Source organism: Podarcis erhardii, assembly GCF_964252035.2.
Source record: "Podarcis erhardii genome assembly, chromosome: 6".
Lineage (NCBI taxonomy): Eukaryota > Metazoa > Chordata > Lepidosauria > Squamata > Lacertidae > Podarcis > Podarcis erhardii.
The window spans coordinates 29,059,990-29,075,427 of NC_138510.1; the positions used below are offsets into that span (position 1 = coordinate 29,059,990).

At 43.8% G+C, this 15,438-nt stretch overlaps 1 protein-coding gene across 1 annotated transcript in view; it reads left to right on the top strand.

Annotated features, from left to right (window-relative positions):
* The window catches only part of PIGU (phosphatidylinositol glycan anchor biosynthesis class U), a 29,846-nt gene extending 17,549 nt beyond the window's left edge, over nucleotides 1–12,297 (top strand). The window contains exons 10-12 of the mRNA XM_081866800.1: nucleotides 2,785–2,909; nucleotides 4,187–4,329; nucleotides 10,653–12,297. Coding sequence (XP_081722926.1) covers nucleotides 2,785–2,909; nucleotides 4,187–4,329; nucleotides 10,653–10,766 — 382 coding nt within the window. The 3' untranslated portion in view covers nucleotides 10,767–12,297. The remainder of the gene's footprint in view (nucleotides 1–2,784; nucleotides 2,910–4,186; nucleotides 4,330–10,652) is intronic.
* The last annotated feature ends 3,141 nt before the right edge of the window (nucleotides 12,298–15,438 follow it).

Sequence of the window (15,438 nt, forward strand, 5' to 3'; positions counted from 1 at the left end):
TTTCTTACATGTCTGATGCCATGTTTACAATTGAGCCTTATTCATTGTATAAAAGAGACTCTGCATATAACAGCAGAATTATTCAGTGTTGAGTTTGAGGTTTTAATTTAACTCTTTTATACCTCCTAAGGAATAATGGTGTAGTTAGGGTTGACAGTGCTGTGTAGCTCAAAATATGATCTCCTTCCCCTGGTGAATGCAAATTAAATAAAGCGACATAAACGTTGCTTTGTATGCATTATTTATTTATTAGAAATGTTGTGTCTTTCAAATAATTTGGAGCTACAAAGGACGGAAAAGATACGAAACTATGGATGAGGTTTCATGTGTTGCAACCTGTTGCTACAACACTATACACAGACTGTTTCATCATTTAACTTCATTTATTGTTATTATTTAGGTCTCTGTATGCCTTTCAGGGCTACACAGCCGCTCTCAAGTGGGTGGTTTGCAATAAAAAAAATTAAGATATTAAAATAAGACTTTCATAATAACAGTTCAATCTAAAAATCAGAGTAGTTATATTTTGCCTAGACTGTTCAGAGTTGTTCAGCTCATGAATGTGCCACTTTGTCAATCTGTTTCATGCATCTTATGAAAGCATCTTGCTCGCAAAATAAGTAAGCTGTCTCTGAGGTGCTATCAAAGCATTGCCATGTTGTGTATTGATTTGTTGACTGTGGGTGACGAAAGTCTTGTATTTGCAAACCAGAATGCACAATCCCCCTCTCCTCTTCCCACGCACTTTTCCAGGGGTTCTCTCAACCCCCAGAGCCAATTTGGTGGGACAGAGGGTGCATGTAGGGACAGAAGGCAGAAACCCCACTGTTGCAGGTGGAAGTCCTTATGCAGGGCTTCCGCTGATGGGACTCAGGTGAATGCTTCCCTCTGCAGCTATATTTTAGCTGTATAAGCTCTGAAAATGAAAGTTATGAGATCAAACTTGAGAAATCACTATACATGGTTGTGCAAATCAGAACTTAAAGTCACTGTGGCGTTTTTTTACTTGTCCTTGGAAGACCTGGGTTAAAATACCCTGGCCTCAGCTGTGAAATTAGCTTGGTAGCCTTGTTATCTCACAGGGTGGTTGTGAAGATAAAATGCAAGGATGCCTAGGAAATGCATAGAGGCCTAGAAGCCTCCATTATTAAGTTGCAGTCTTGGGAGATCCATTTTGTCCTTCTTGGTTGGAGTCATGCCACACTCTGCCTGTCCCATGTGCTTGTAGAGCTAAGAATAGCATGGAAGGGATTCATGTGACCCCATGTTGTGACTGCAGTGTGATGGCACAGTAGTCTTTCTCAGTTTGAAGGCACCGTCGTCTGTCCCTTTCACACCATGTTTTCACTTCCCAGCAACTGTGATCAGTCTGACTTTGCCAAGATATTTCAATCTAGTTTAATATCTCCTTTCCTCATCAACTATAGCCACAATGCATACTATAGGCCCAGTCTCATGTGAAGTTATTCTGAAAAAGGATGTGATTGCCATTCAGTTTGTAGGCATCATCTTTGCCCTGTCGAAGTCAGAAGGCAGCCATGCTTCTGCCTGCTTCTTGCACAAGGACTCCCAGCGTGATGCATGGGAGATAGAGCAATGGAGCCGGGCCATGAATCTTAGTGGGTGGCCTTGGGCAAGTCTCTCGGCCTAAGTTAGCTCACAGGTCACCCAGCTTGCAATTTATTGCAAGGATAAATTGGGACAGCTACATTCACGCCACTCCTGAGTTCCTTGGTGGAAGTGGGAGATTTATTTTATTTTTCCATTTCCTCCAGAGAGCTCAAGGTGACATACGTGGTTCTCGTCCTCCCCATTTTATTCTCCCGACAACCCTGTAAAGTAGATAAGACTGTGAGAGTGGCTTTCAGTCAAAGTAGGGATAAGAAAATGTTCTGTCAGGGCAAGGATTGCTCATTGTTCTATAGAATGTTATCCTTCCTCTCTGTTCCCCTTAAATACGTTCCAGGGGTTCCTTCAACCCTCTGGAGAAGATTTGGGGGTGGCACACGACGCTCATTGGTGGAGGAAAGGGAGGGGATCTGCCTTTGCACCAGCAGAAATCCTTGTGCAAATATGTGGAATAATGTTCAATGTCTAACCCAAGGTCACCCAGTGAGCTTCATGGCTGAGCAGGGATTTGAACCCTCATCTCCCAGGTCCTACTCAAAGACTGTAGCTGCGACACCACACTGGTGCAGCAGTCAGAGCTTCGTGCATTGGAAGGGTACAGCATAAGAGTTTGCCCCTCTCTCAGACTGTATTGCTAGACTCTCAGGTTGTGGTGTGGGTCTTTCAGCACACATGCACGCTGCTGCCTCTGTCGTTGTCTACACCCAGTTCTGTCCACCATGTTTCCTTATGCTACCAAACCTGTATGCATGTTGAGTGCATATGATGTCATCTAATGAAATATGGTGGCAATACGACAAAAACTCATAGCTAGAGTGTATATATCACAGGTGAGGCTAAACTATGTTTGAATGCTGGAGGAAGGAGGGGGGCAGATTTTGTATTTTAAATACTCCTGGTGGCAGGGAGCACAAACCACAGAAGGCTAGGCTCCATCCTGACATGGCAGATTTCCCCAGGCAAAGATCTTTGATGCAGGGAGTGTTCAAACATTTGATTTCCACCCCAGTGTGAAATGGTGCTATCCCTGCCTAAAGGTTTTAATTTTGCTGTTAGAAGGCCAGCTGGTTACACTGATAGTACAGCAGCCTCTACCGTTCCTGCAGCATCTACACCATCCAGTTATTTACAGCCTTTTCTGTTTCCCCCCTCTAGGGAGCACCCCATCTTCTTCATGTTTGTTCAACTTGCCATAATTTCCATCTTCAAGTCCTACCCAACTGTGGGAGACATTGCCCTTTACATGGCCTTCCTTCCACTCTGGAGCCACCTGTATCAGTGTAAGTTATTTTGCCTTTTATTCTTTCCCCTCCTCCATCCCTAATCCGGTCTTTTTTGCCCACCTTGGAAAAGCCATTAGTGACTGCCGTTCCTTGTTGGAAAGCGAGTGTAAAGTAGCATTTAAAACGACAGAGGAATGATTCAGCCAAAGTTCTAAGACCTTTTGATTTCAGTAGGAGAGAACCAAGCACATGCTTATCTTTCCCAGCGAGATCAATGGAATTCAAAAGTGATTCGTTTGTGCTGATCTAAAATTGGGCTGGAGTGTGTATGTGTGTTGCAGCTCAGAGTTCTGGCATTTCATCACTCTGGCTGTTCAGCTGCAGCTTGCAATTGACACTTGCTCTTCTTCTTCTTTCTCCCTCCCTGTAAGTGTGCAGACTGAGAATAAATCATTCTTCAAGATGACTTTAATTGCCTGCTGTGATGACGTTGACAAATTCTAGTGATCCGGCCTCCTTTCACAACAGGAAGCATTTGTTTTTCTTCCTGGAGTGACTTGCTTGGGGGCAGGTTTTGTAATCTCAATCGTTCAGCTGTGGCTGACTGTATTTTGGATTAAGAATTTAACCTGATTCTTTTTTACTTCACTTCTGAGTTCAGCCTGGATATGCAAGCAACTTTGGTAGGATCAAGCATCATGAAATCTAATTAGTTTCATTAGAATGCATAAAAAGAATTTTCAAAACCTCCCCAGTTTTACTTTAAAAATGTTTAAACTGGTTTTGTCAGTGAATCACCCTGGGAAATATTTTTTTGTTAAAAGGCGCTATGTCAGAAGCAAGTAAGTAAATTGAAATGCTTCACCAACAACCAGTATTAGTTATGAGAATTGTCTTGTGCTGGCATGACTAGTGTGTCTGAAAAGTAAAAAAGGAAATGCTCTACAAAAGCTATACAAAATGTTTCATTGTATTTTAAGACGGGAAAAGTTCGGTCCAAATTTAGCTTTCCATTCAGTCCCCATCTTTATTTATCTTCCAGTGTTATTGCTTAGACTTTTTGTATGTTGCACCTGCTAAAATAAAAAATGTGGAAGCGATGGGGTGGTGGCATTGGGAAATGAGTGCAGAATAAGCCTGTCAAAGCTTTCATGTGACACAGGAATTGCAGGTAATTATTTATTCTAACTAGAGGGATTTCTATAGCAGCTGTCTCTGGAACAACCCTCTAAATTAGTATCTGCCACCCCATTGTAGTTGGTATGGTACAATGCCAAGGACTCATTAGTATACCAGCTAACCACTTTTAATGACGCCTCTGCTTTTTGTTGCAGTCCTCCGGAATGTCTTCATCCTTTCCTGTGTGCTCATTGTTTGCTCCCTGCTCTTCCCGGTTTTATGGCATCTCTGGATTTACGCAGGAAGTGCCAACTCAAATTTTTATTACGCCATCACTTTGACGTTCAACGTAGGACAGGTTAGTAAAACAAGGTGGTGGGTGAGGTTTAAGTAGCCCTCTTTTAAGTTCCTTGTAACAGATTTTGTACTGGACACAGAAATCAAATATCATAGGAATCTTGGCATTACAGCAATAGGCTAGAAAGTGTTTGTGCGTGTGCATGTGTGTGCACGCATGTGTAATATCTAGTGAAATATCCAGAGTCGGAGGGGGATGTGTAAGATTTCATTGTTAAGTTGCCTCACACAGTTCCATGCCTGTCTCATGGGCCGGAGCTTAGTTGGAGAATATCTCCTTTGTATACAGAAGGTCCCAGATTCAAACCTCAGCATCTCCAGGTAAAGTCTGGAGGGACACTTGTCTTAAATCCTCAAGAGTTGCTGCCTGTGCCAGTTTTGACAATACTAAGTGGACCGATGGTCTGTCTCAGCAGAAGCTACTTCCTAAATTCCTATATAATGCCTGGAATAAATTTAATAATAATATAGTCAGGTATGCTCAGTTTTCATAATTTATTCATGTTTTCTTGGCGCATATTTTATGTTTAGCGAAGACAGGGCTGCCTAGCTAGCATCTTACCTTTGAAAAGCGATTTGTCAAAATGTGTTCAGGTTGTGTGTTTTGTCCTGCATCTCCTGTCTCTCTCTTGGTCCCAGATCTATACGGCATAAGGTTTGCTAGGAGAACAAAAACGGGGAAATGTAACTGCAAGATATTGTTATCTGAATGCTATTCTTGTACATTCTGATTTGGGGCATGGCAGCTTAGAAAAGCAGTTGCTTTCCCTTGTTATAGGTGGATTTTTTGATTTGGCTTGCTAGCTCCTGGACCCAGCTGCTCTTATCTGGCTCACCACATTTCACTGTGCAGCCAGGAGTGCTCCTCTATTACTAAATGTTGGGTCACCAGAAATGGGAGGGGGCACCGCAGCAATCTTGCAATTGCTTTAGATCTCCTTCTTAGCTGTATTGCTCACAGTGCTGGAGTGTTCTGTATCAGAGGTTCTGAATTTCCTTTGCATTAAGCAGATTTTGCTGTGAACTAGTAGGGAACGGGGAATTACAGATGTGACTGTGGGCCTCCCATGATTTGTGCATCCTTGCATGGTATGTAAGCTAATGCCAAAGGGGTGTCACATAGTCGCCTTTTGTTCTCCTTGTGCTCAGTACGTCAAGGTAATAATCCACTGCAGTGGAGATTTTGGCTTCTAGACTAGGTCTACTGTTACTCCATCTGTCTACTTTAATTGTATATTTCATCATTTGAGGCAACGTCCCTCTCCAAATTTCATCGTTGCATCTATTTCTGTTCCAACAAAAACAATTAAATTTCTCCCTGTTGCTGATCTCCTGTTAGCTTCAGGATAATTTCTTGCAAAACAGTTTGGTTTGATTTTTCTCCTGAAAGGTATTAAATGCTCATTTTAATATGAAAAGGGACATATAGTTGCTTTGCCAGTCTCTGGGGTTGGCAAATTGGTCATTTGCGCTGAGCATTCTTCTAACTTGGGCTTGCTTGGGGGAAAAAAGCTGATATATTAAAGAAATTAGAATAAAAACTGTTGTGAGTGTTTGGTACAAAGGCAGAGGAGATCATTGGAAATACATTACTTTCAGGAACCTCACTGGAGAGCAATAGGCCCTGAGATGTTTATCCAAACTGCAGATTTAAAGATATGGGTTAATTAGTGAAACAACAGTTTTTCTGCAGTCCCTAACTGATATGTTATATACATATCACACAGATTGTTATACATTCATACATACATACGCTGATCAACCTAGTTATCTGATTAATTAAATTTAATTGAACTGCATATTGTGTGCATGAATCTTGTCAATACCAGTATTTAGTGAATGTGTGGGACTTAACTTTTACACTAGAATTTCTAACTTGAAAAGACAAAAATGACTGTGTTCCTCCATCCCTAAACTGCCTATGACATAGGCTTAGAAATAGAAAGATTGCAACACAGAGTGAATTCAGTGTATACTTGTCCACTTTTTACTAGCTTTGTGATGTCTTTTTTAAAGCATTTATTCTCTCTGTAACCAACTTGGTCTCCAGTGGTTCTTGCTTTAGATGCAAGAGGTTCTGGGTTTGAATCCCATATGGGACCTTGAATTGGATTAAAGAGGGTCTAAACTTCTAGAATTTGGGGAGGGGCCATAGAGCACATACATTGCACACTAAAGGATCCACAGAATCTTCATTTGTGTTGGGAAAGGCTCCTACTTTAAACCCTGGAGAACTGTTGCCAGTCATTGCCTATGCTACTAAGCTATAAGACGGCGTCCCATGGTCATTGCAAATATAGCTAGTGGGTTTCTTAACAAAGTAAAACAGAAGTGCTCTGAGGACCAGTATGAGCCTGCAGGTTGGACAGAAGTATTTGGGAAGCTGTGCATTCCTAATCCAATTGCAAGAGTCATAGTTTGTTTCTGCCACTATTCTGCATCTCCTCTAGCAGCCTGAGCCTAGATATCCTTCCGCAGTTCAGTGGGGATATTTTCCAAGGAGAGTATACCTTGGATTTCAGCCTAAGCTGCAGTCCTTCACTTTGTCTAAGGCAGGGTTTCCCAAACTTGGGTTTCCAGCTGTTTTTGGACTACAATTCCCATCATCCCTGACCACTTGTACTGCTAACTATCAACCTCCCATCAACCTCTGGGGATCAGTACTGGCCACTTTGGGAAACCTTGATGTACACAGAAGGCTCCAGGTTTCCATGCAGAAGGTCCAGGTTCTCTAGGTAGCGCTGGGAGAGTTCCCAGCACAAAACCCTAAAATACTGCCATCAGTCTGTGGAAACAGCACTAACGTAGATGCTCTGATTCGGGATAAGGTAGCTTCCTATGAAGATTTTTGTGAGCCTTCAGCTGCAGTCTGGAGTTGTGCTGTCCACTCTGGTTTATCATCTCATCTGCTGTTTGTGTAAACTAGTTCAGAGTGTTAGGTTTCAAAGTTCAAATCCCCATTCAGAGTCACTCCATACTGTATGTGACACTGTTTGACCGATGACTACTTTAGCCCTTCACCGCTTGTCCCTAAGTTTCTGGGAATCCACATCTCCTCTTCATCTTTTGAGTTTAACCCTGGAAGACCTGCAGTATATAAATATGGAGTGACTTACAGCTGGATATAGTTAGGTCAGGGATGGGAACCTATGGCTCCCATCAGCCCCAGCAGCATGACCTCTGTTTAGCATATTTTTCGCTCTATAGGACACACTTTTCCCCCTCCAAAAATTAAGGGGAAATGTGTGTGTGTCCTATGGAGCGAATGCAGGCTCCTTGGCTTCAGCGATAGCAACGCGAAGCCTCCGAAGCGCAGAGGGAGCGCTCCCTCCGTGCTCCGGAGGCTTCGCGTTGCTTTCGCTGAAGCCTGGAGAGCTGTCTGAAGCCTGCGGAGCGCAGCGGGAACTCGCGCTGTGCTCCAAAGGCTTTTGGTTCCTTTTGCTGAAGCCGGGAGAGCAAGACTCTCCTGGCTTCAGCAGAGGGAGAGCTGTGCAGCGCCCCTTCAGCGAAGCGGGAGGAGAAATGGGAGGGGCTCTGTTCTACCGCTTCGCTGAAGGGGCACTGAGCAGAGAGGGGGAGAATTTTTTTCCCCTGTTCTCCCCCTCCTATGGTCCTGTGCGTCCTATAAAGCGAAAAACATGGTATGTTTAAAAGTGTACCTTGGAAATTGCAAGCTTTTTAGGTTCCCTTGGTTTCTTTTGCTTGAGTAGATGGTTTTCCGCACAGATGGTTACTTTCAGTCTCCTTCATGCAGAGTGACAGGTGTGCTGTCTTTTTGAATATTAATTGCAAGAGGAAGAATTGGGTCAAAATGAAATGCTCCAGGGGTCAGGTGCACAGCACACTGGAAGCCATTAAAACATTTGCTGCTTTTCTAGGCAATCGCTGCTCCGGCAGCCTGGCCAGAAGTGTCGGCAGCAGAAGCTTCCCCGTTCGTTACTCTTTCTTTCTTTTACAGGTTAAATTAATTCTATTTCCCCCCCCCTTCCCCTGCTCTATAGGGGGGGGATCCTTTCGATGTCTGGTCTGGTAAAGTTCAAAATAATTTCCCTTTTAAGTACAGCTCAGTCTTTTTATTGCTTCGTTACTCATGCAGATCCGGGAGGTTGACTTCCTTAATTTTATCTCCCGTTTTCAGCCAAATCTTCTAAATTTTAAAAGTCCCGTTTCTTTAATTTCCGTTCTTACTCACGGGTATTGTTGTTGCCAATCGTTAGTTTCAGAAAGGAATCGGCGCTCTCCGTCAATGGCGACGCGGCTTCACTCCGTAAGCTGGGTAGCGATCCTCAGCATCGCGCTCACCCCGATGCCGCTCCGGAGCCTTTAAAAAGGCTCTTTTACGATACCGGGGGGCGCAAAGGTGCCCACCGAATCTCCTTGCTCACAGGCTTCAGCGCCTGTGATTTTAGGGGTCCCCCGCTTGCCGTAGCGGGTAAGACCCGAACTCACAGAGCAGTCCTGCCTCGGAGCTCGAGGCTAGGACCGCCATTGAACGCTGGCGCCGACCGGAAGTCTGTGTTGGAGAAACATAAGGTGCCTATGTTCTGAACGCAAATAAGTGCGGGGGACACAGTTCTGTTCTGTCCACTCCCCAAGCTCTCAGCCTTCATGCTTCTTTTGCTGGGGGTGGACAGTAGCAGCCAACTGTAGCAGAAAGGGTTAGTGAAAAGGGTGCTGATAAATTTTTATATTTTTAAAAAAATTGCTGGGATATGTTGGCTGAATGCATATGTGGTTTCTATTAGACCTTGCTCTCTCACAAACTATGATGCGACAATATATTTATTCATAGAATCATAGAGATGGAAGGGACCCAAAGTCATCTAGTCCAACTCCCTGCAGTGTAGGAGTCTCAGCTAAAGCATCCATGACAGATGACCATCCAATCTCTGCTTCAAAACCTCCAAGGAAAGAGAGTCCACAGCCTCTTGTGGGAGTCTGTTTCACTGTCACACAGCTCTTACTGTCAGAAAGTTTTTCCGAATGTTTAGTCGGAATCTCTTTTATTGCAACTTGAAGCCATCGGTTCGAGTCCTACCCTCCAGAACAGGCGAAAACAAGCATGTCACAGCCCTTTAGATATTTGAAGATGTCTATCATATCTCCTCTCAGTCTCCTCTTTTCCAGGCTAAACATGCCCAACTCTTTCACGTGCTCCTGGTAAGGATTAGTTTCCAGACCCTTGATCATCTTGGTTGCCCTCTTCCACACATGTTCCAGCTTGTCACCATCCTTCTTAATCTGTGGTGCCCAGAATTAGATACAGTATTCCAGGTGTAGTCTGACCAAGGCAGAATAGACTGGTACTATTACTTCCCTTGATCTGGACGCTATACTTCTGTTGATGCAGCCTAGAATAGCCTTAGCTTTTTTTGCTGCTGCATCACACTGTTGACTCTTGTTAAGCTTGTGGTCCACCAAGACCCCTAAATCCTAAAGGATATAAAACACGTAACTTTAGAAATTATCTGATACTTACCAATGAAGTGAAGGGAAGTCCGAGGCTCGGCGGAGCCTAAAATAACTGTGTACTATATATATGATTCTTGTAACAGCTATGTTATATGCAACTTATGTAATCTAGACTGTATATATGTATAATTGATGGAAAACCAATAAAAAATTATATGGGGGGGGGGAAAGACCCATAAATCCTTTTCACATGTACTACCAGTAAGCCAGGTATCCCCCATCCTATATTTGTGCATCTGGTTCTTCCTGCCTAAGTGCAGAACCTTACATTTCTCCCTATTGAAATTCATTTTGTTAGCTTGCACCCAGTTCTCCAGTCTGTTAAGGTCATTTTGAATTCCCCCAGCTACACTTTGATACGTCACTGAATTCTAAAAAGAAAAGGCATTTAAGGAGGATTGTTTATAGTGCTTCTTCTGAAGAAATTAATCTTCCTAGGAAATCAGGACATTGGGTAGCCTACAGGTCAGGAGTTGCTGGTCTCTTTCAGCCTGGGGGTTGCATTGGTTGTTAGCCACAGCATCTATGGCAGCTCTTCTCAAAACAGATTGAGCATTCCAGAATAAAATTGTTAAGATAATGCAGCATTGTTGGGTTTTTCCTTACTGCTTCAACACACAATCTGGCTATTCTTGAGTAGCTTTAACACCCTTTTGTTACTCGTAATGTTTTTATGGTTTAAAAGCCTTACTGCTATGCAGGTTGGTTTGTGTCTATAATAGTTCAGTAAATATAAACCAAATAAACATTGATAGTGTAAAGTACAGCATGTCTTGGTCTGAAAGTGCAGCCATTTTGTTCCGAATGAATCAGGTGTCACTCCTGCATGTGTTTTCTTCTCTTCCCCTGCAGATCTTGCTCATCTCAGACTATTTCTACGCCTTCCTGCAGAGGGAGTACTACCTCACTCATGGAATCTACTTAATTCGAAAAGACAGGACAGACCCCATGCTGGTTCTCAAATAAAGTTGGCATCTGATGCGACTGCGGGAACAGACAACAGACGATACTTGGGGAGGGGTGGGGAGATACCTTTTTTTGCGTATGGTGAACGGGCTCCTGTTTGGTGAATAACCAATTCAGTGCTGGTACAAAGCGTGATGCAGAGAGCATGAGAACGGGTTGAACAGCCCACCTAGGTGGCCCACAGCCGCATCAGAATCTTCTTGTCACCGCTGCGAATGCCACTCATCACTTCTGGATAATTCCTCGGGACTTGGTGAAATGCATTTGAACTGACACCAAGGAGGGGTCTTGCATCCAGGCAAGTGACAAGGCCATGGGTGGTGATTTTTTTTATTATTATTATTATTTCTTGGGGAAACTCCTTGGAATTTTCTCCTTGAGGAAAGGAATAACTTCAGCAAGCGTTCATTGGGTTCCTCTTGCTGCTCTGCTTCCATTGCTTGAATTGGCAGCTCGTCTGCCTGATGTACAGGGATCCTTGTGCCCTCGGGAGAGAATGGGCAGCTACTCTTGGACACTTATTCTCCTTGCACTGATACTGGAAACTGGGAGGCCCCAAGTATTCTGTGGGCAGTTTTGTGCTCTGGACAAATGGTCAGTTTGATGTGCATCAGAGTGGAGCTGCCAGTGGAACCAGCCTGGGAGACATGGAGATTTGCATTCTGCTGCATGTAACCCAAGAATTTGGAGGACGTTTGAAGGAATCACCAGGTGGATCAAATTTGTTCACTTTTCTTTAACGGGGAAACACTATGGACATGCAAATGAATCATTCACGTCCAGTCTTAGGAAAATGAAAATTAAGAGTTACAGAAAACCCAAAGTGAATGCATATTGACCAGAGAGGTCATGGCTGGGCTACATAATCCATTCAGCTTTTAAGATTCATAGGAAATTATTCTTCCAATCTCTTCCCAACCTAAGATTTGAGGCCAGAAAGCACAAAAGTGGGAGCACCGTTAATGGAATGTTTGGGCCCAACAGTAGTTATAACCATTACATATTCTACCCAAAGTGTTACTGTTTTAGTAGGAGAAGCAGTAAATTGTGACTGTATTAGAAAAGCAGCTATGCAAAAATGGCTACCCCATCCCACCCGCTTTTAATGCTTGTGTGTTCAGTTGGTTCACTTCCCTTCAGTAACCAAGAGACAGGTATTTTTGTTTGGAGATGGCTGCTATTTTTAACTCTTCTAACCCAGCACAGCTATGGCTAGTTTCTTTTTCTGACATTTTAATTTTACCAATGGTGTGATTCCTTCACCGGGTAGCCAAACAAGACGCAGCCAAACTCCTAAAGGCCAGAAGAGGCACAGTGACAAAACCACTCCACCTTTATAACTATAAGCAGAAGAGATTAATTTCAGACCCACTGAATCTGCAATTTAATGTGCCCTCTGTCTTTTTTTCCCTCTCTCTTTTTTTGCAAAGTTGCTCTGCAGGCTATAGCTTCCTTTCTCTTACAGTGTATTAAAGCAATCTTTCAGAAGGGATTTTTTAAAAATAAAAATAAAAAAGCTTGCCTTATTAAATTGCACTTTTAGTGATTTTCTAGAACAGCGGTGGGGAAGTTCAGACCCAGGGGCTTTCTTGGAATGCGCCTTTGAATTCTGATGAGCAAGAGGTATTGTCTGGATGGAAGAGAGAGGTGTGTGAAACTAGCCTACCTTACAAAGGCAAAATTTATATTCTTTGCTCTGTCTACTTTTTGCCTGTGGCCCCACCCACCATAAAATGTGGCCCCCAAAGGTTGCCAAGAAAGGAATGTGACCTCTGGCTGAAAAGGGTCCTCCACCCCTAATCTAGAAGACCTCCATAACAGAGTGACTTTTACCTAGGCAGGGCTTCCAGGACATAACCTTGTCTCAGGGAAGTACTATATATGGAGACTACGGTACTTGAGTCTGAGTTTTGATGGGCTTTCCAAGGAAGACTTCCTTTCAGCTCAACTGTACAGGTAGGTTGGGGGCACAGTGTAACTAAAGCAATATTCCGATGACATTTCCACTCCTGTTGTGTGTGCTCCCTGTACCGCCTGTCTCGTTCTCTCCCTCCTTCAGAGTTCACCTGAATTTAGGGCAGATAATATTTTGGGTTTGTCCGCCAGTTGGCAGGGGGTGTGAGCACAAAGTGATTCCTGATGCTTTCAAGGAGAGCCTTACAGTGGCAGCAGGGAAGGCTTGTTACCTTTATTTCCCCCTTTTTGTCTCCCCCTACACATCTTAAAATAAAATTAAAAAGCCACCACCTCTTAGCAGCTTGGACAGGATGACAAGAGAGCTCTGACCTTCCTTCTTGAAAAAATACAAGCAGAGGTGGATTTAGGGGACCATGACTGGTGCAGTCACACTGGGTGCAGATTGCCACCAGGGGCACCGCAACTATGATTGACAACGGAGTGTGAGAGGTGAAGGGGCGCCAAATTTTGGCATCGCACAGGCTGCCGCTGAAATTTGAGCCCCCAAGATCCGCATTTGATGCAAGCGTGTATGATGAGCACTTCTAAAAGTTGAAAGCGGTCAGAAGCTCCCTCACCCCACCACTGTCCTTGCGCCTCCTAAATGACCACCTCCCAATATGCTACCAGTAAACAAGGTGATGAATTGAAGGTGGGCTGTTTCAGGGCCCCACCACCACCACCATCCTTATGTTCGTGCTAACTGCATGTGTATAGACTCCGTGCACGCACCCAGGTTGGGGGGCTGGATCCTGTACTGGGATCAAGCTCGTCCACCACTTTCTTGCATGCATCTCCACTCCATGAGCATTTGGTTCAGTTCTGTTGCAGGTAGGATGTCTAGCTTTCCCCAACACTCTTGTCGCCATTGAAGAACCTGCCAGGGGTATGCAACCTGACCAAGGTTCAGAAAATTCTGACGAAAAACGGCAGTCATAGCGCTTTAAGCACCATGCATTGTGAGGCAGGCATCTTATATTTGCAACCGTTTTTGTGTCTTACCAAAGCATTTTATAAATGTATGCTATTGGCTGCTCGTGTGAAAAAATTCAAGGGTATTGCAAGGATGTAGCTTTTTCTGGTTTGGATAAAATTGGGGGATTTCAGATTCCTATTTTAATCAGCCATTTACTGAGGGCATGTTTTGCAACACAACACTCTTGGGTGGATTGATGCCTCCCTGGTTGAGCCTGTTTCCCAAAAGAAATATATCAGTTTTCAGCGCTCAACAGCAGTAGAAGACAATAGACAGGGGGAGGGAGTCTCTATGAGTGTTGCATGTGTTTATGAAATACTGCTGCATCTGTTTGATGTGCGTGCGTGCGTGTGTGTGTGTGTATAACAGAGAGGCTGAGAGGCCACATTCAAACCATGCATTTATCATAGTCTCTGGTTTTGTAGTCTCAGGCTTGGCTCGCCGTAGTGCTCTTCTCAAGGCATGATCACGTGTCTGCAAGAACAGTGGACTACATTACAGGGTTGTCGTAAGCCAAGCATGACTAAACTTGACCCTCCAGCTGTTTTGGGACTACAATTCCCATCATCCCTAACCACTCTTCCTGTTAGCTAGGGATGATGGGAGTTGTAGTCCCAAAACAGCTGGAGGGCCAAGTTTGGCCATGCCTGTGTAAGCCATTCTGCCTCAGCGTTACCGTCACCCTTTTGGGAGTAATATGGGAATTGCAAGAACCAATGACACTGTGTGCCTAGTCTACTTTTTGAACCAAAGGTAAAAAATAATAAAATATAGGGATAGGGATAAAGATGGCCCATCTTACAGGGTTTGGCATAAAGGTTGCTAGGATATGTGACATGCTTTAACCAACGTAAAAGCGAAGCATAAATACTATTATAGAGCTGTGGTTAAAAACTGTCGTTTGTTTAAAACATCTGGTTCTGCCCAGCTGTTGAACATCCCCGATTGTCACTCATGCTTCAGAATGTCGCAGTCCACCGAACAAAATGGATGTCCTTCATTTGAGACATGGTCCAAATGTATCACATATTTAGGGGAAAGCATAAGCTGGCAGAGCAGTCTGAGCCATGTGTCAGCATTACCTGATAGCTTTTGGCTTTCAAAATGGCTACCTTGTCAGAAGACTTGAGCCCTTGGTTGCAAACGGGAAAACTGATCAATTGACAGAAAGATTACCGTGGTCAGCAATACAGTTCATTTCCCTCTCAGCTGGTCTGCCACTTTCACTTATGGTCGTTTCAAGGATTCATGCTCTTTGTAAACTGGAGAATGACCACTGCCTCAGGTGCATTATTCTATTTAAGACTGAGAGTGGAATGATGGTCTAATGGTATTTATATTATTTGCAGGACATTAAGAGATAATTGGAAGCTGACATTGGAAGTGTGCACGTGTAATGGTTAGTCGAGAGCGTCTCTAGTCCGTCCTTACCCAAGGGCTATTAAAACCTTTTAGCTAAATGTAATTAATGTAACATAATATTTCCCCCTGCTTTAGCTTGGCGGTGTCCTGATTCTAGAGTTTCTCTCCCCATCCCCCTCATTTTCATCCTCTTAAATCCTAATCTGGGATGGCATGCAGAAGCCCTGGAGCTGCAGCATCTTGGCACTGAGCGGTTGCCATGGCATCAGCCATTTTGTTTCCCATGTGAACCGCGTAGAATAATTTGAGGCTTGCACTTGTCCTTCTCCAATGCAGGGGGCCATTTTTGCAGAGGGTCAATAACTTGCTAGGCTGTGA